A 15,167-nucleotide genomic window follows, 5' to 3' on the forward strand; every position below is an offset into this window, starting at 1 on the left:
TCAATGGACACTTATTGGGAACAGGTTCTCTCCTATTTCAACAAATCCTACCTCTGTGTGACTGAGACTATCAAATAAAGCATGACTGCAATATCAATTCTAGGCTTGCCCTCTATGGAACTGTAAAGGGGTGAGTTTGATGAGATTAGCAACAGGCCTTCCACGAGACCTCAGCTATTAACTTGCATCAGCTTACTCTACCTTAAAGGAAGGACCAGAAGGCCACTTTTTTCTCCACTTTATCAATTGCTATCCTTTAATTCAGTGTACAATCAGCGATCTGGGACTGTCACTGCATTACATCAGGTTCAGTGGCAAAAACCTCAGGTTCGGTATTTCTCACAAACCTGTGAGGTAATTATCCAGCCAAGCAGTTAGAAATGCTATATTTATATACATTACAGAAAATGCACACCCACATCTAGACAGTGGAAATCGTTCTGTGGTAAGTAAACAATGGCAAATGACTGACATTATGGGTTCAGAAAGGATCTGACCATTTTTGTTGCAAGCTGAAAAACACCCACGGGAGGAAGAAATCAACTTTTAGAGAGGAGCTGAAACAGAAGTGGAAGGAATGCAGATTTTTGAAGAACATAGTTGAGATCCCCAGAGGTTCTCCAGATTTCTTCATTTAATAGCCAAGACACAGAGACCAGAAAAGTACTAAGTTGCCAAATCTAGGTCCTGAACCAGCCTCAGTAAATTGGTTCATGTCCAATTTTTCTTAAAGTGCCCTGACACCAATGAAGGGAAACATCATTCTTATCTATCTGGTCCAGGTGGTTGACTCTTACCATGCCATTCAGTTGTTTAAAAGTAATTACTCAAAGCCAACAGAGAAACACCAATCTCTTGGGGCAATTTATGATAACATTAATGTAGCCTTGTTAACATCATACACAACTCAATAAAAACACAAAAAAAAGAGTAAAACTGGTGAGAACACTCTGGCAATTAATATTTCATTACGTATCAATTTCATTGGAATATATAAACAGGAATAGGCTATTCAGCCCCTCAAGCCTGTTCCACCATTCAAGAGATCATGGCTGATCTGTGGCCTAACTCCATATACCTGCCTTTTACCCATATCTCTTAATAGCTTTGCTTAACAAAAAATCTCACGTTTAAAAATTAACAATTGATCCAGTACCCACAGCCATTTGTGGAAGAGAATTCCAAACATTTACCAGGCTTTGTGTAAAAGTGCTTCATAACATCTCTCCTGAATGGTCTAGCCCTAATTCTTAGACTATGCTCCCTAGTTCTAAAATCCCCAATCAGTGGAAATAACGTATCTTTATTTATCCTGTCAGTTTCTGTTAATATCTTGAAGACTTCGAACAGATCACTCCTTTAACCTTCTAAATTCTAGAGAAACCAGAATTTGTATAAATCTCTCATTATAACCTAACTGTTTCCTTATATTATGTCAGCTCCTTCCTCCGCCATTAGGAATCCTCCAGTCAAAAATGTGCATTCAAGCTCTTTTACTGCCTTACAAATAACAGGACCTACTCGGTGTATCAGTAAGACAAAGGGCCTGGTGACTGTTAGTTGAAACAGCGCAGCTTTGCTGCAACTGACCTTAATAACCCTGAACTAGTGTTTTGTTATAATTTTTTATATATCAGATACTCTACTTGGCTTTGACTGTGTGCAAAATAGCCACTGCATTTGCTAATGGTACACAAGTCTCTGCATTTCAAACAAAAACGTAAAGTGCCGGAGAAAGTCTGTAACATTTCGAAGGGTCACTGGACTCAAAATGTCAACTCTGTTTTTCTTTGTCTACAAATGCTGCCAGAACTGCTGAGTTTCTCCAGCATTTTCCTTTTTTGTTTCAAATATCCAGCATCCACAGTTCTTTCCTTATCTCGGCATTTCAAAGTCATGTAGTGTACATGAAACACACTGAGATGCATCAGAGATGTGGTAAAATACACATCAAGTCACTCACACACTCACACATACACACATGCAAAGGGAGGCAGAGACTAACTTCCATTTGAATCTAGCGCAGTAGAATTTTTTGGCACAAAATGGTTACTTCTGGGAATGAACAGACCTCAACTGCTAATGGAGAACTACTTACAGTAACCTGCCTTACAGGGTTTTTTCAAACTATCTCCTCCTCTTAACTGTTCCCAAGATCCTTTGGCTAGTTTCCAGATGGTATTAATTATAGCATTGGAAGTCACAGGGGCTGCAGCAGCTTGAAGCTCTTATTAGGAGGGTCCTTTTATATAATCCACAGGGACACAATCAGTGAAGAGCAGCATCATACCTGGCTCAGCCCAAAGTACTAATTAGAAGCTCACAGCAACCGCCTCACCTGGCCTGCTCAGTAACAAGGAAAATAAAACACAGAATTATGCTGCTGGCATTTGCTAGACACAGGAACTACTGAAATTAGGAATGACATGTGCACAAGGCACACCTGCCCACAAGTGCCATCTAAAGACAACCAGCAACAAGTTCATTTCCCACAAGACATCTCAGCTTAAAAAACATGTCTTGCCTATTAATTGTGTGTTTCAGCACAATTCAACTGAAGAAGCTATCAACTGCCCAGTGAATCTAGCCTTAGTGAGAGCTTGCAATGCTTCAGATACATCAATAAATCCCTCTGCGCTTCGCACCAGTTATTTATTGCATGCAAGAGGGGAGAGAGGCAGTAGCAGCTGAAGAGATGTCTTAAACTTACATTTTTCTGCTTTATCCAAACAATGTATTCTTTCTCCTATTGCACTTGAAAGCATTCACTTGTACAGGACCAACCTCACAGTTATGAACATCCCTCCTGTGTCTTTGTGAAGGTGTTGACTCCTTATGGTGACAATTGTGAAGTTAGCTAATCGAGCTGTTAAAGTGTGCATTTCAGATCCCGACCATTCACTACAAAAACGCTTTTCATTTCACTGTTGGTTTTGCCAATTACTTTAAATTAGTATCCTCTGGTTCATGACCCATCTGCTGAAGGGAAGAGTTTCTCTCTATCTGCTCTATCTAAACCTTTGTGATTTTGAGCACTTTGTTCAAATATCGTCTAAACCTTCTCTTAGGAGAAGGGCCCCAGCTTCTCCAAACTATCCACGTAATTAAGACTCTAATCCCTGGAGTCATTCTCTTTTATCTTTTCTGCACCCTCTACAGTCTTCACATCTTTCCCAAAGTTCAGTGCCCAGAATTGGATTCCAATTGAGGTCTGACCAATGTTTTAAAAAGTTTCACAATGAATTCATTACTTGTATATACTAGGCCCTAATTTATAATGCTTGGGATCCTGTATGCCTTTGTAACTAATTTCTCAATTTGTCCTGCCACTTACAAGGATTTGTGCACAGAGACCCTCAGATTTTTGCTCCCGAACACCCTCTGCAATCATATCTTTTATTTCATGTTGCCTTCCCTCATTCTTCCTAACAAAATGCATCACTTCACACTCCTAGGCATTATATTTTATCTATCAAGTACCATACTTTGCAGCTGCCTATCTATGTGCACTTGAAGTTAATCATTACCCTTCTCAGTTTTCACAATATGCCCTATAAGTTGCTACTGTCCCTTTTGTTGGATAGTGAGTGATCAAGATTGGTACTCTAGGATACTTCTCCCCTCCTTTGCCAAACCCAAATCAAGAATTGAGTCATTCAGCTTCTGTTTGGTTACATCTTTTGAACTTTGCAAGCACCACAAACATGAAAGTTCAGGAAGGCGACTGGAGACATGGTCAAATTGGGAGCTTTTGAGGCAGTTTTTGATGGTAGCAACGGAAGTACCATGAAGGATTTATTGAGCAATGGATCAGTAATTTGCACAAGTTCCTGATTATTTCCTGAAATTGTGTTCTACCCCCTCCAATTAGAAACCTTAAGATTTAGTTTACTTTCTCTACTACTGTCACACAAAGTGCTTATGGTTTCAGTGAGCTATCCATTACAACTCCACGGAATCAGACAAACAGTTCAGTCAATGTTTCCACTATTAATTTGCATTTCCCAGTCACATAACCTTAGCTGAGCATAAAATAAATTAAATAATGCCTCTTGTCAGTCCAGTTTCTTAACTCAAAGTCCCTCAAAGGTTGATCCACATGTTGTATAACCTGCAATCAGCCACTCCTAACAAGGACGAAATAAAATCTCACTACAAGTTGTCATGTAAAGGTATTTCCCAGAGACCATAAAAACTTTTTGGCTGCCCATATGCACCTGAGCCTACTGTTTTTGTGCCCATTTTTATTTTTCATTAATCTCTCTAGACCGTGTATTCCTGACACTTTTTGAAATCTACTTCTTGGATGAGGTTATTGGCCTTCTCAAGTTGGTTAGAAATTTTTTTGATGATACTCCTATGAAGTGTCATGGGATATTTACTACATTAAAGGTGCTATGAAAATATAAATTAATTTTGGAATACACTGCCTTAAAGGGCAGTGAAAACCAATAGCTTTCAGAAAGAAATTGGACAAAAACTTGAAGGAGAAGTCATAGAAGTCATAGAATCCCTACAGTGTGGAAACAGGCCCTTCGGCCCAACAAGTCCACACTGAACCTCAGAGTATCCCACCCAGACCCGTGCCCTTTTAACCCACCTAATCTACACATCCCTGAACATTACGGGCAATTTAGTATGGCCAATCCACCTAACCTGCACATCTTTGGACTGTGGGAGGAAATCCACGCAGATACGGGGAGAACATGCAAACTCCACACAGACAGTTGCCCGAGGCTGGAATTGAACCCTGGTCCCTGGTGCTGGGAGGCAGCAGTGCTAAGCCCTGAGCCTCAAAGAATACAGGGGAAAGCAGAAGGGTGTTTCTCATTGGATAGCTCTACCAAAGGGACAGCTTTAGATATGATGGGCTCTTGTGGTGCTGTGGTAGAATCCTTATGTGAGAGACAGAAGGCTCGAGTTCAAGTTCCACCTGCTCTAGACGTGAGTAATAACATCTCTGAACAGGTTGATTAGAAAATATCTAAACATGATGGGCTGAATTGCCTCTTTTTGTGTAGTGGGAAAGATTGCGGCATAGTGGTAATGTTACTAAAGTAATTAATCAGGACCTCAAATTATTGGGTTCGAATCCCATGATCACAGATGGTGAAATTTGAATTCACCAAAATCTCAATATAGCCTAAAGGGGTCAGGTAACCATTGTTGATTGTTGTGAAGACACTGGTCCATGAATATCTTTCAGGGACAGAAATCTGTCATCCTTACATGGTTTGACCTACATGTGACTCCACACCCACAGCAATATTGCTAACTCTTAACTCCCTCTGGGCAATTAGGAATGGGCAATAACTGCTGGCCAAGCCAGAGACACCCACATTCCATTAATGAATAAAGTAAAATCTACAATTCTATTTTCATGTACACAATAACACGCTCAACTTATTAAAAAATCTTTTGTGAAATGTGGGTGTCGCTGGCAAGGATGGCCATTTGTTGCCCTTCCTTAATTGCACCCAAGAAGGTGGTTGTGAGCTGCCTCTTGAATCACTGTGTTCCATCTTATGTAGGTGCTGTTAAGGAGTTCCAGGACTATGACCCAGCAATACTGAACGAATGTCATTATAGTTCCAAGTCAGAATGATGTATTGATAGGAGAACAATTTGCAGATGGTCATGTTCCCGTGGGTCTGCTGCCTGTGTCCTTCTCAGTGGTATAAGTCAAGAGTTTGGGAGTGGCTGTTAAAAGATGCTTGATGAGTTGCTGGAATGCATCTTATATAACCCATATAGTTAATTAAACAAACTTTGTTATAGACGATGCTGAGTATCATCAGCGCTGCTGTTAATTTGCTTTGCTTTGTGTTGTTGATTGAAGGAGGAACATTAGCCAGGATAGTGGGTGAATTCCTTGAATGGTGTTACGGGTTCTATAATGTTGACTAGAGTCAAAGGAGGCAGCACACAGGCCTTGGATTAAATGTTTCACACACACGATAAAACCTCCAACCATGCAATGCTTCCTCAGAGCTGCAGCACAAATCAGCAGAGGTCATGCACTCATATCCTGGTGTGGAGCTTGGACCTAAATCATCTGACTGTACTGAGACTCATAAAGCAAAAAGGCCCCATGTTTAATCATCTGTCTGTTCTGACTGATCTCACAGCTGAAAGGGAATGTTAAAGTGGCTTTCAAAATCTTGGTTAAAGAAAAAGCCATAGGGAAGGAGAGATAACTAGGGCTGCTGAAAACGTATTAATTGACACTATTCAGAAGAAGGAACATGTGGTGGAGAGCAGGTGGCGTTAGATGAATAGCAGAAAATAAGAGCATTGGATCAACTTCTCATCAGGATATGTGTTGCATTTTTCAGAAAACTCTGCTCCACTTCCTCCTCTTCATCCCAAAATGTCTTGTCAATGCAAAACAGGCTCAGCTCACCTGTGTCATTTTATCCACAGAGACTGGGATTCCATCAATTGTCAGTGGTGGAAGGTCAGAATTAATCTCCTGAGGAGTGGGAGCATGCTCTGCCAGTGCCGACTCCAGGTCTTCCAGGATCATACTTTTATACTTGCGTACCTGTGGGAAAGGCAGAAGTTTTGGGTAAACAATCTGCAGGGTGGCAACTGAGGGAACAGACGCTAGGCAACAGCCTGCTGCAGGTGCTCCACAGCAATGAGCTGTGTTAGCAAAACATGGTCACATCTGCTGCTGTGATTCAGAGAGAAGATGATGAGGGAGGACAGGGAAGTTACTAACCAGCACAGGCAACCAGGAATTGGACCAAACCCAAAGGACAGCAATTACCAGCAGCGCACTGAAAAGCCACGTCAGTGTCTGAAGGACAAATATCTCCAAGGAGGGATGGTCACGCAGCTCTCTTACCTTCTTCCCACTATTGTGCACATTAAAGGAATTACATAATTTGATGATCTATTGCTCATGAGCAACTAATCATCACACTTATGCCAACATGCATTTAGCTTCCAATTCTGGCACATGCATCATGAGGGGTCAGAAAAGAAGTGACATGTTTCCTTGCCTGCATGGTAGACTAGGCCAGTCTTAAAGGTACCCCAAACAGAATTCTCAATCTTGGCTCACAAGGAATGTATAGTGGTAATGTCCCTAGGATGGGGGTTTTTAAGATTAGAGGGTACATTTTTAAGGTGAGCAGAGAGAGATTTGAAAAAAAGACATGAGGATGGTTCGCATGTGGAATGAACTTCCTGAGGAATGGTGGATGTGGGCACAATTACAACATTTAAAAGACATTTGAATAAGTACATGAATAGGAAAGATTTGGAGGGATATGGGCCAGGAGTAGGCCGTTGGGACAAGTTTAAGTTGGGATTACGTTTGGCATGGACTGGTTGGACTTCAGCAATCCAGAACCCTAGGCTGATGGGGATGTGGGTTCAAATCCCAAAATGGCAGATAGTGAAGTTTGAATTCAATAAAATCTGGAATAAAGATCTGGGCTGATGGCGACCACTGTCGATTATCATAAAAACTCCCCGCTTCATTACAGTCCTTAAGGGAAGGAAATCTGCCATCCTCACCTGGTCAGGCCTACATGTAACTCCAGATCAAAGCAATGTGGTGGACTCTTAACTGACCCTGGGCAATTAGGAATAGGCAATAAATGCTGGCCTAGTCAGCAATGCCCACATTCTGTGAACAAACAACAATGCACCACCATCCAACACATCCTCTCAGTAAAGGAAGAAATATCTTTAAAAATATTAAAGTAAACATAATGGAACAGTACTAAATTACACAAAGCTGGAACGTTCCAGCAGGCTTTGTACATCGTTGAAAGATGGGGAGGAAAAACTAAAGATATTGGACAGAGTGGACTTCTCAACTGAAGCTGTATTTGAATGGCAGCCTGCCGGATAGTGAGCAACTGCACAAGTTTATATTTATCATGAAAAAAGAAAATAACCATGTTTGATATATTGGGTAAAATAGTCAATGATTCCAAGTTTTGTTGCAGCCTGAACACTAACGTTCACCACACCCCAATTAATAGCAAAGTCTGGTGTGTTTTTTTCTTTAGAAAGCAGATGCTGGCTTCAGCTCCCCAGGGGAATACCTCAACAAGTAAATTCACACCTTCCTGCTCATTTGCCAATACAATCCTACCCATGACCAACAGCATCTTGCACTGTTTTCCTGAAATGCATCAAAGTGCAATTGCTCTACAGGGAATAATCCCCAGCCCCCACAGCAAAACAGCCTGGGGCACATTCAACCCTCTCCCCTGGATTTACTCAGAGGTAATAATAACCTGACCCAATGGCAGATGAGAAGAGGGTATCGAGCAGTCAGCTCAAAGTTAATTTGCAGCATGAAGTGTTTCACATTTTTTTTCCTGAGTGGCCCTCCAGGTTGCTTATTTCAGAGACAGAATGGATTCGCTCCATGGTGTATTACAAAAGCATTAGCACCCCTCTCTGAGGTGGTGGTGGAGGAGGAGGAGGAAGTAGGTTAGAAAACTAATTTTTTGGATGGTGGGGGAGAAACAGGGTATGTTGTGATGCTAACAGGCACGTTCTAAAATGGGTCCCAAAGTACAGCTGTATGTGGCTGTGTAAGACTTGAACCGTAGAACATGTTCAGGGGAATGTTGGCAAAGAGAAAAGCAGATAAATTGGACATTCTCCTGTCATTCTCCCATTGCCAACCTTACACCAAATGTAGGCAAGAAGGTGGCTTTGAGGCTTCTATAAAAGAGGTATGAAGAGGTACAGGATGGTGGCCTGCGGTGGTCATGGGGAGACAGAACAAGTCCTATTACTTACAATGTCTCCTGTAGGGGAGGCCTGGTAGCACTGAATACTAGTTAGAGATACCCGCAGGTGCGGTGACATCAGTGTGATCTATAGACACACAGTGGGATTGGCAGGATGCAGATCTCACAGCATTGCAGCCCCACGTAGAACCCAGAAGGACAGGAATCTGCAAACAAATCACTGGCCCTTCTGGTTGTGAACCTGGCTGCCTTGATAGAAAACCTAAAATGAATGGTGGCAACGAAAAAGAGAAAAACACACAGGTCCTTCACAACTTACCACATTCTCAAGAGGAGCAGCTCCAAACACTTTAAAAATGGGGTTAGGTTTGGAGGGCGAGATGCACAGCACGATTGCCTGCTGGCCAACTCTAGTTGTGTATTCATCCAACGTAGCCCGTAATTTCCTAAGGGAGGGAGAATAGATAAACTCCGATGAGATGATGAAAGCCTCTTTTCATGACAAAAAACCCAATGCCAGTTTCACTTTGGCTACTGACATACTGCAGGCATATTAGTATAAAGGACACAGATTTGCTGTCTCCCAATAGTGGCCTATCCTGAATATTTTTGACAGCCCAGAAGCGTAGTAACTGTGATCCTCAACTCCTTAACCGCAACATGCCCAGAGCATATTGTCATAAAGCAAAATGGGTCAGAAAAGGTTTAGCTCCACTTTCCAACTACCCTAAGTACAACAGAAAAAGTAAGCTTTTTTTAAAGTTTAAGACTAATTTACTCCAAAAAATGCCCAACAAAAATTGTGTTATATCCAGTACCTTTTAGTGACAGGGTAGAGGCAGGAAAAAAAAAATCTTAATGGATCTGAATTTTGGACAATATACTACAGGTTTTACTGGCTCAGCAAGACCAACAATCTCAGTGAGCTTGCACTGCATACTACCTGCATACTGTAAAAACTTGTATCTTTTAATGCTGCAGCAATTTTGGTTGAAAGGAATACATCTGTCAGATTGAGTTTCAATCAAGCCTCAAACATGATGCAAAACCCTACAATTCTGGTACAGCAGGAAGTAGATGCAGATTAGGGTCCCCGTGCCCTGCTCCTATAACATGTCTAAAACATGGGGCCCTTCCAATGGCTTTGTTAATAAATGTACTGCCCTTTGCTGTACTTAGCCATGAAGGTCAGGAAAATCCTGGGTTTGATCCACAGTCTGTGCCAAGTTGGCTGATCTCTACCAGAGTTCTGGTGGGCTGCTATACTCGAGCTCATTGTCCAAAGGCATGGGGGTAGGAGGAATATCCAAGGCTGCAGCTCCTGATCATGACCTTGGTTGTTGGGAGAAGGAGATGCATGCTAATCTGAGACACCCACGGCCATAGCCTACTGATGCTCACCAATGTTTGAAGTATAAAAAAAAGGATCAAATAAAAGTGTTACAAACAAAAATGATTTAAAATTATGCACCACAGGTGGAAAACACACAAACAACTGGCACAGGGAGCGGTCTGGAAAATAAAACTCAGACCTCCAGAGGAAAGCTAAACATGACTGAGAGCTAATATCGTTTTGTGTAGTTTGCCTATTGGCTCTTTTGATACATATAAATAGATCTCCTTCAATCCATGGCAACTAAGGTTAGAAGATCTTTGAAATATATAACAAAAGTTTCAAATGACACCAGGGCAGATTAATCAACAGATAGACCAGCTTTCCTCCACTGCCAGCTGTGAATAGTGAGATAGGTCACACCAGATTCGTACAGCAGTCCCAGCCATTTGCTCATTTACAGCCCTCAGTGACAGTTCTACCGTGTGCAATACTTTTCTGTCTATGGTTCCAGTATTAAGTACTCCCAGGCTCGACAATAGATGTAGAGTGAAACTCCCTCCACTCTAACAATGTGACTTAACCTCAGAAGATCAACTCACTCGGTTACAGACGTGGATTTGAAGCAGGGATCTTCCCGGTGCACGGCCAGGCTCTGGGCAGTGTATTTACTAACTACACCAATGGGGCTGCTTTGAAAAAAAAAGTAAAATTCTACATCAGCTGTTTTTTAAAGCAATCAGTCAATCATATAAGAAAAGGTCACTGGGCCAATCAAGACACATCACATCTACATGCATTCTCCCATCACAGCATCATGTTGCAATCTGGATATTCCCACTGTCTTTCCTGCTATTACTTTGCATTGCAGAACATCCTAAGCATTTCTCTCACACCAAATAAAAAAAATTTCTTAATATTTGTTCTAAATTATTTTAAGTAAATTTCCAATGTCAGCACAAGCTCAATCATGAAAAAGGCTTGAGGGTTTGGTGTACTCCTGTTCCTTTGTTCATCTGGGGCAATTTTCTTAAGTGTGTTTGGAAATAGTCTCCACTCTGACTTAACCTATAACATTTACGTCAGTAATTTTTAGACTTTGATGGGATTCTACCCTTACCTTCACCACCATCTAACCCCCTACCTCACTTAACCACCTTCTTTCTCACCTCAAGAGATCACCCTCCTCTTATCTTTCCTCATGAGTAATCACCATGACACATGGGCTCCATTCTTTCTGCTTTGCCCTGGACCCCTGCCTATATAGTTGTCTTTTACTTGGAAATTAGTACAGTGAGCTGGGATTTCTTGGCCTGGGAGTGCAGGCTCACCGTAGCAACCGTGTCTGCTGCCTTTTGCGTATTGAGGGATTGGATTCAAAGGCATGAGGCCGTTTCCGTTTCTTGCCTGTTGCCACAGCAGCAGCCGCCGCCATTCCCACTGGACCTGAAAGCAGAGTATCGAGAGGTCAGTGAGAATTCACATTTGGGAAAGGAAGGGGGGAACCAGTAAACAATGAAAAGTAAAACAAACATCAGAGATACCAGCTTAGATTGCAGTCATAGAGGGAGAAAAAGTCCCTTCGGTCCATCAACTCTGCGCCAATCAAAAATAACCACTTAGCTATTCTAATCCCATTTTCCAGAAAAGACGGAATAAAATAATTCCGAATCCCCAATTTTTCTGGTTTTGGTTAAATAATTTAACCTCCTACTCCTATCCCGAAAGTTTTCAGCTGAAATCAGATACGCCCTCATCTGGTACAATGAGCTTTGTCATTGAAGATGGGCACAATGATGCTATTTAGCCAAGTAAATTGCACCTTTCTCAACCCAAAATGTCCTACAATGTTTTACAAATGAAGTGCTATTGAAGTGTATTCACTGTTGTAACATAGAAAATGCCGGGGACAATCTTAGTACAATCCGAACCCACAAATGTGTGTGTGTGTGTGCGCGTGTGTGTGTTTGAGAGAGAGAGTGAGTGAGTGAGTGAGTGAGTGAGAGAGAGAGAAAGAGAGAGATTGTATAGAGAAGGGGGAGGAATTTGAAGAGAAGATTGAAGTGGATACAGAGCTCCATTTAGGATTGTTAGGTGCAATATCTTTAGGCTGTTTAGGCAGGAGGCAGCTGGCAGAGGCTGAATGGCCACTTCCTCCAACATAGAGTTTATTTTCCATGTTTCTGCCTATGCTCAGCTTCAGACAACCTGGAAAATTCCTGGTCTCTGCAGCTCACCAGGACTCAGCTGTATGTTGGGGGGGGAGAAAACATGCAAAATGTCTACAATGCTGAATATTTAGTAAAAGGCAGGTCATATCAACATATAGTTAAAAAGTGGGAGAATATGAAACAAATGTTGCCCTAACATTTCAGTGGTTAAATATACTACATGATGTAAATACCAAGCCACATTATTCCATACACTCCCCATGGTCAATTTGCATTGCGAGGCTAAACTGGGATTTTCCGCCAATGTCATCAGTACCCTTGGGCTTGGTGCAAAAAGTCTTCATCCAGAATACTCGTGTATCTTATGGACAGTGCTATGCATGAATGTTGGGGAAAAAGCAGGATTGGATTGGTTCCCCATATCATGTATCATGTGCACATTCATGGCCCAGAGTCAGAACGTGAAAAGTGGGGACTTGAAAAGGTGCCTGTGAATATATGAATCACAGAAACAAAGAATGGTTACAGCATCTTCTGAAAGGAATTGGATACAGGCGGCAAGCTTCAGTACAAGGAAAACCAGACTGAAAAAAAAAGTCCAAATTAATTTAAAGGGATTTAAAAATTATTGGTGACTCCCTTTGAATCTGTGACTTTCTCCTTGATTCTAGCTGGTTAACACGACATAACGATGAATTTGTATGTTAGACACAGTCTCGCTGCCTCAAGACACCGAGAGGTAGGTTTGTTTTTCTGATGGCTGTATAGCACCCTCTGCTGGATCTACCATCCACAACATTATCTTGAGTCTTTATTTTTCTTTCTGCAATTTCTCCTTTGCTTATGGCATTAATCCATTGCCAGTTCCTTCCTCGTACTTCATTCAATTGGATATTTTCCGTTTGTGAAGTTAGAAAACATCCACAGGCCATGCACCAACACATGAACAGCAATTCTGGGGAAGGAAGAGCTTTGCAGCCAATTTTACTCTTTTTTGAAGTCGCCTCTATAATTGAGTAAATATAGCAGCCTGTTTCCCAATGAAATAAATGACCAGATAATTTGTTCTGTCATGACTGAGGGGTAAATACCAGCTAGGACCCTGGGGAGAGCTTCCCAGTTCTTCAAAATTCTTTTAGGATCTATATGTCCACCTGAGAAGGCAGATAGGACTTTGATTCAAATGACTGACAGCACATCACTCTGCCAGTAATGCAATGGGTATGTCAGCTTGGATTGTGGGCTCAAATTTCTGGTGGGACTAGAATCCAAAACCATCTGACAAACAGGTGAAAGTGCTACTCGACTGATGGAAGTATCAGAGGGTGAAACGACACCAGAACTGTACTCCAGTGAGGAACCACAATCTGGGGAAGATGGAGGAATAGTAAGTTAAAGAAATACGATCAAATTGGAAAAAGAAAGTGTGCCATTTGGTGCAAGATCAAAATGTGTTATAAACCACTGGCATGGAAAGGACCCAGTCTTAATGTTTACACTCAGAAGAGAAGGCAAGACATGAGCTTCCCTCCCTCCCAGTCCAAAGTCTCACCTGCTGCAGCAAGATGGGCTGTGACTTCGTCTGTGATGGTTGAATTTAGGATATCAGAATCATCAAAGGAGGTCTCCTCTGGGGATGAAGGGGAGTCATCCTCTCCACTCAGGACCACGTGGTCTGTGTAAGTGGCCACATGCACCTGCTGAACTTGCTGGGCAACAGCGTGAGCCTCGATAGTCGTCATGTGCTCGTGGTTTTGATTAGCTCCGTGTCCTTCCATCAAACTTTACTGCTGCAGGCAGGAAATAGAGGACACGGAGGAAGAGGTTAGCAATGAGAACAGAACAATCTTGGCAAAAAAAACCTATAAGAAGACTAAAAAAGTCTAGAAGAGCTTATATTTACATATATACAGCCTGTAACATAATGGCCTCAGTGCTTATAACTAGGAACAATTCTATAATTGCCCCAACATCAATAATAATTGACAATTATCACTTAATTGATATATTCATTAAAATTTAATCTGTATGGCAAGACTGATGGGAATTATATATCTGGGTGGGGACGGAATAATTTCACTAACAAATTTAGGAATTACTGGGAGGAAGTACTATTGCAAGGAAGGTGAGGAAACTGCATTACCCAACATGGCCAAATACTTCACTGTAACTCAGTAACAGCTCTGGCAGATTTTTCATCAACACTTACTCATTTAAATAAAATGCTCAACAACAGATGTAAAATCAGAACCGAGAGACAAAGTTAAAGTAAAGGTTTATAGCTCAGCAAGTCTGTATAATGTGTAACTCTCCCATAGAACAATGATGAAAACATATTCCATAATCAGTCTGTGTTCAGGTAGCTGACCTCAATCAGGGCAAGTGCACTTGGTTCTGCAACGGATTTCTCCAGCAGATTTTCTGAAACTGAAGGAAGAATATGCATATATTTAGCACCTCAAGACAATCCACAGGATGGCACAGTGGTTAACACTGCTGCCACACAGCGCCAGGGACCTGAGTTCAATTCTGCCCTTGGGTGACTGTCTGTGGAGCTTACACTTTCTCCCCATGTCTGTGTGGGTTTCCACCAGGCGGTCAGGTTTCATCCCAAAGTCCAAAGATGTGCAGGTTATGTGGATTGGCCCAGTTAAATTGCCCTGTACTGTCCAGGGATGTGTGGGCTAGGTGGGTTAGCCATGGAAAGTACAGGGATAGGGTAGGGGTTTAGGTCTGGGTGGGATGCTATTTGGAGGTTCAGTGTGGATTTGATGTGCCGAATAGCCTGTCTCTATGCTGTAGGGATTCTATTGCACTGACGCAGACTGATTATGGAATACGTTTCCATCCTTGTTCTATGGCTGAGTTACACACTACATAGGCTTGCTAAGCTATAAACATTACTTAACTCTTTCTCTCAGTTCTGAGTTTATTTCTGTT

At 41.8% G+C, this 15,167-nt stretch overlaps 1 protein-coding gene across 5 annotated transcripts in view; it reads right to left on the reverse strand.

The window, feature by feature from the left end:
- Positions 1-14,619, reverse strand: part of nrf1 (nuclear respiratory factor 1) — a 52,760-nt gene extending 38,141 nt beyond the window's left edge. For 2 of the 5 annotated variants that reach the window (XM_048610254.1, XM_048610258.1), the window contains exons 1-5: positions 14,596-14,619; positions 13,780-14,017; positions 11,388-11,502; positions 9,043-9,169; positions 6,404-6,544 (exon numbers count right to left, since the gene is read on the reverse strand). In XM_048610254.1, coding sequence (XP_048466211.1) covers positions 6,404-6,544; positions 9,043-9,169; positions 11,388-11,502; positions 13,780-14,005 — 609 coding nt within the window. In that variant the 5' untranslated portion in view covers positions 14,006-14,017; positions 14,596-14,619. Of the gene's footprint in view, positions 1-6,403; positions 6,545-9,042; positions 9,170-11,387; positions 11,503-13,779; positions 14,020-14,595 lie in introns of those variants that run through there. The other 3 variants (XM_048610256.1, XM_048610257.1, XM_048610259.1) reach the window with 2 other exon arrangements.
- Positions 14,620-15,167: the final 548 nt, after the last annotated feature.

The sequence above is a fragment of the Rhincodon typus genome, chromosome 22, assembly GCF_021869965.1.
Source record: "Rhincodon typus isolate 14 chromosome 22, sRhiTyp1.1, whole genome shotgun sequence".
NCBI classification, from domain to species: domain Eukaryota; kingdom Metazoa; phylum Chordata; class Chondrichthyes; order Orectolobiformes; family Rhincodontidae; genus Rhincodon; species Rhincodon typus.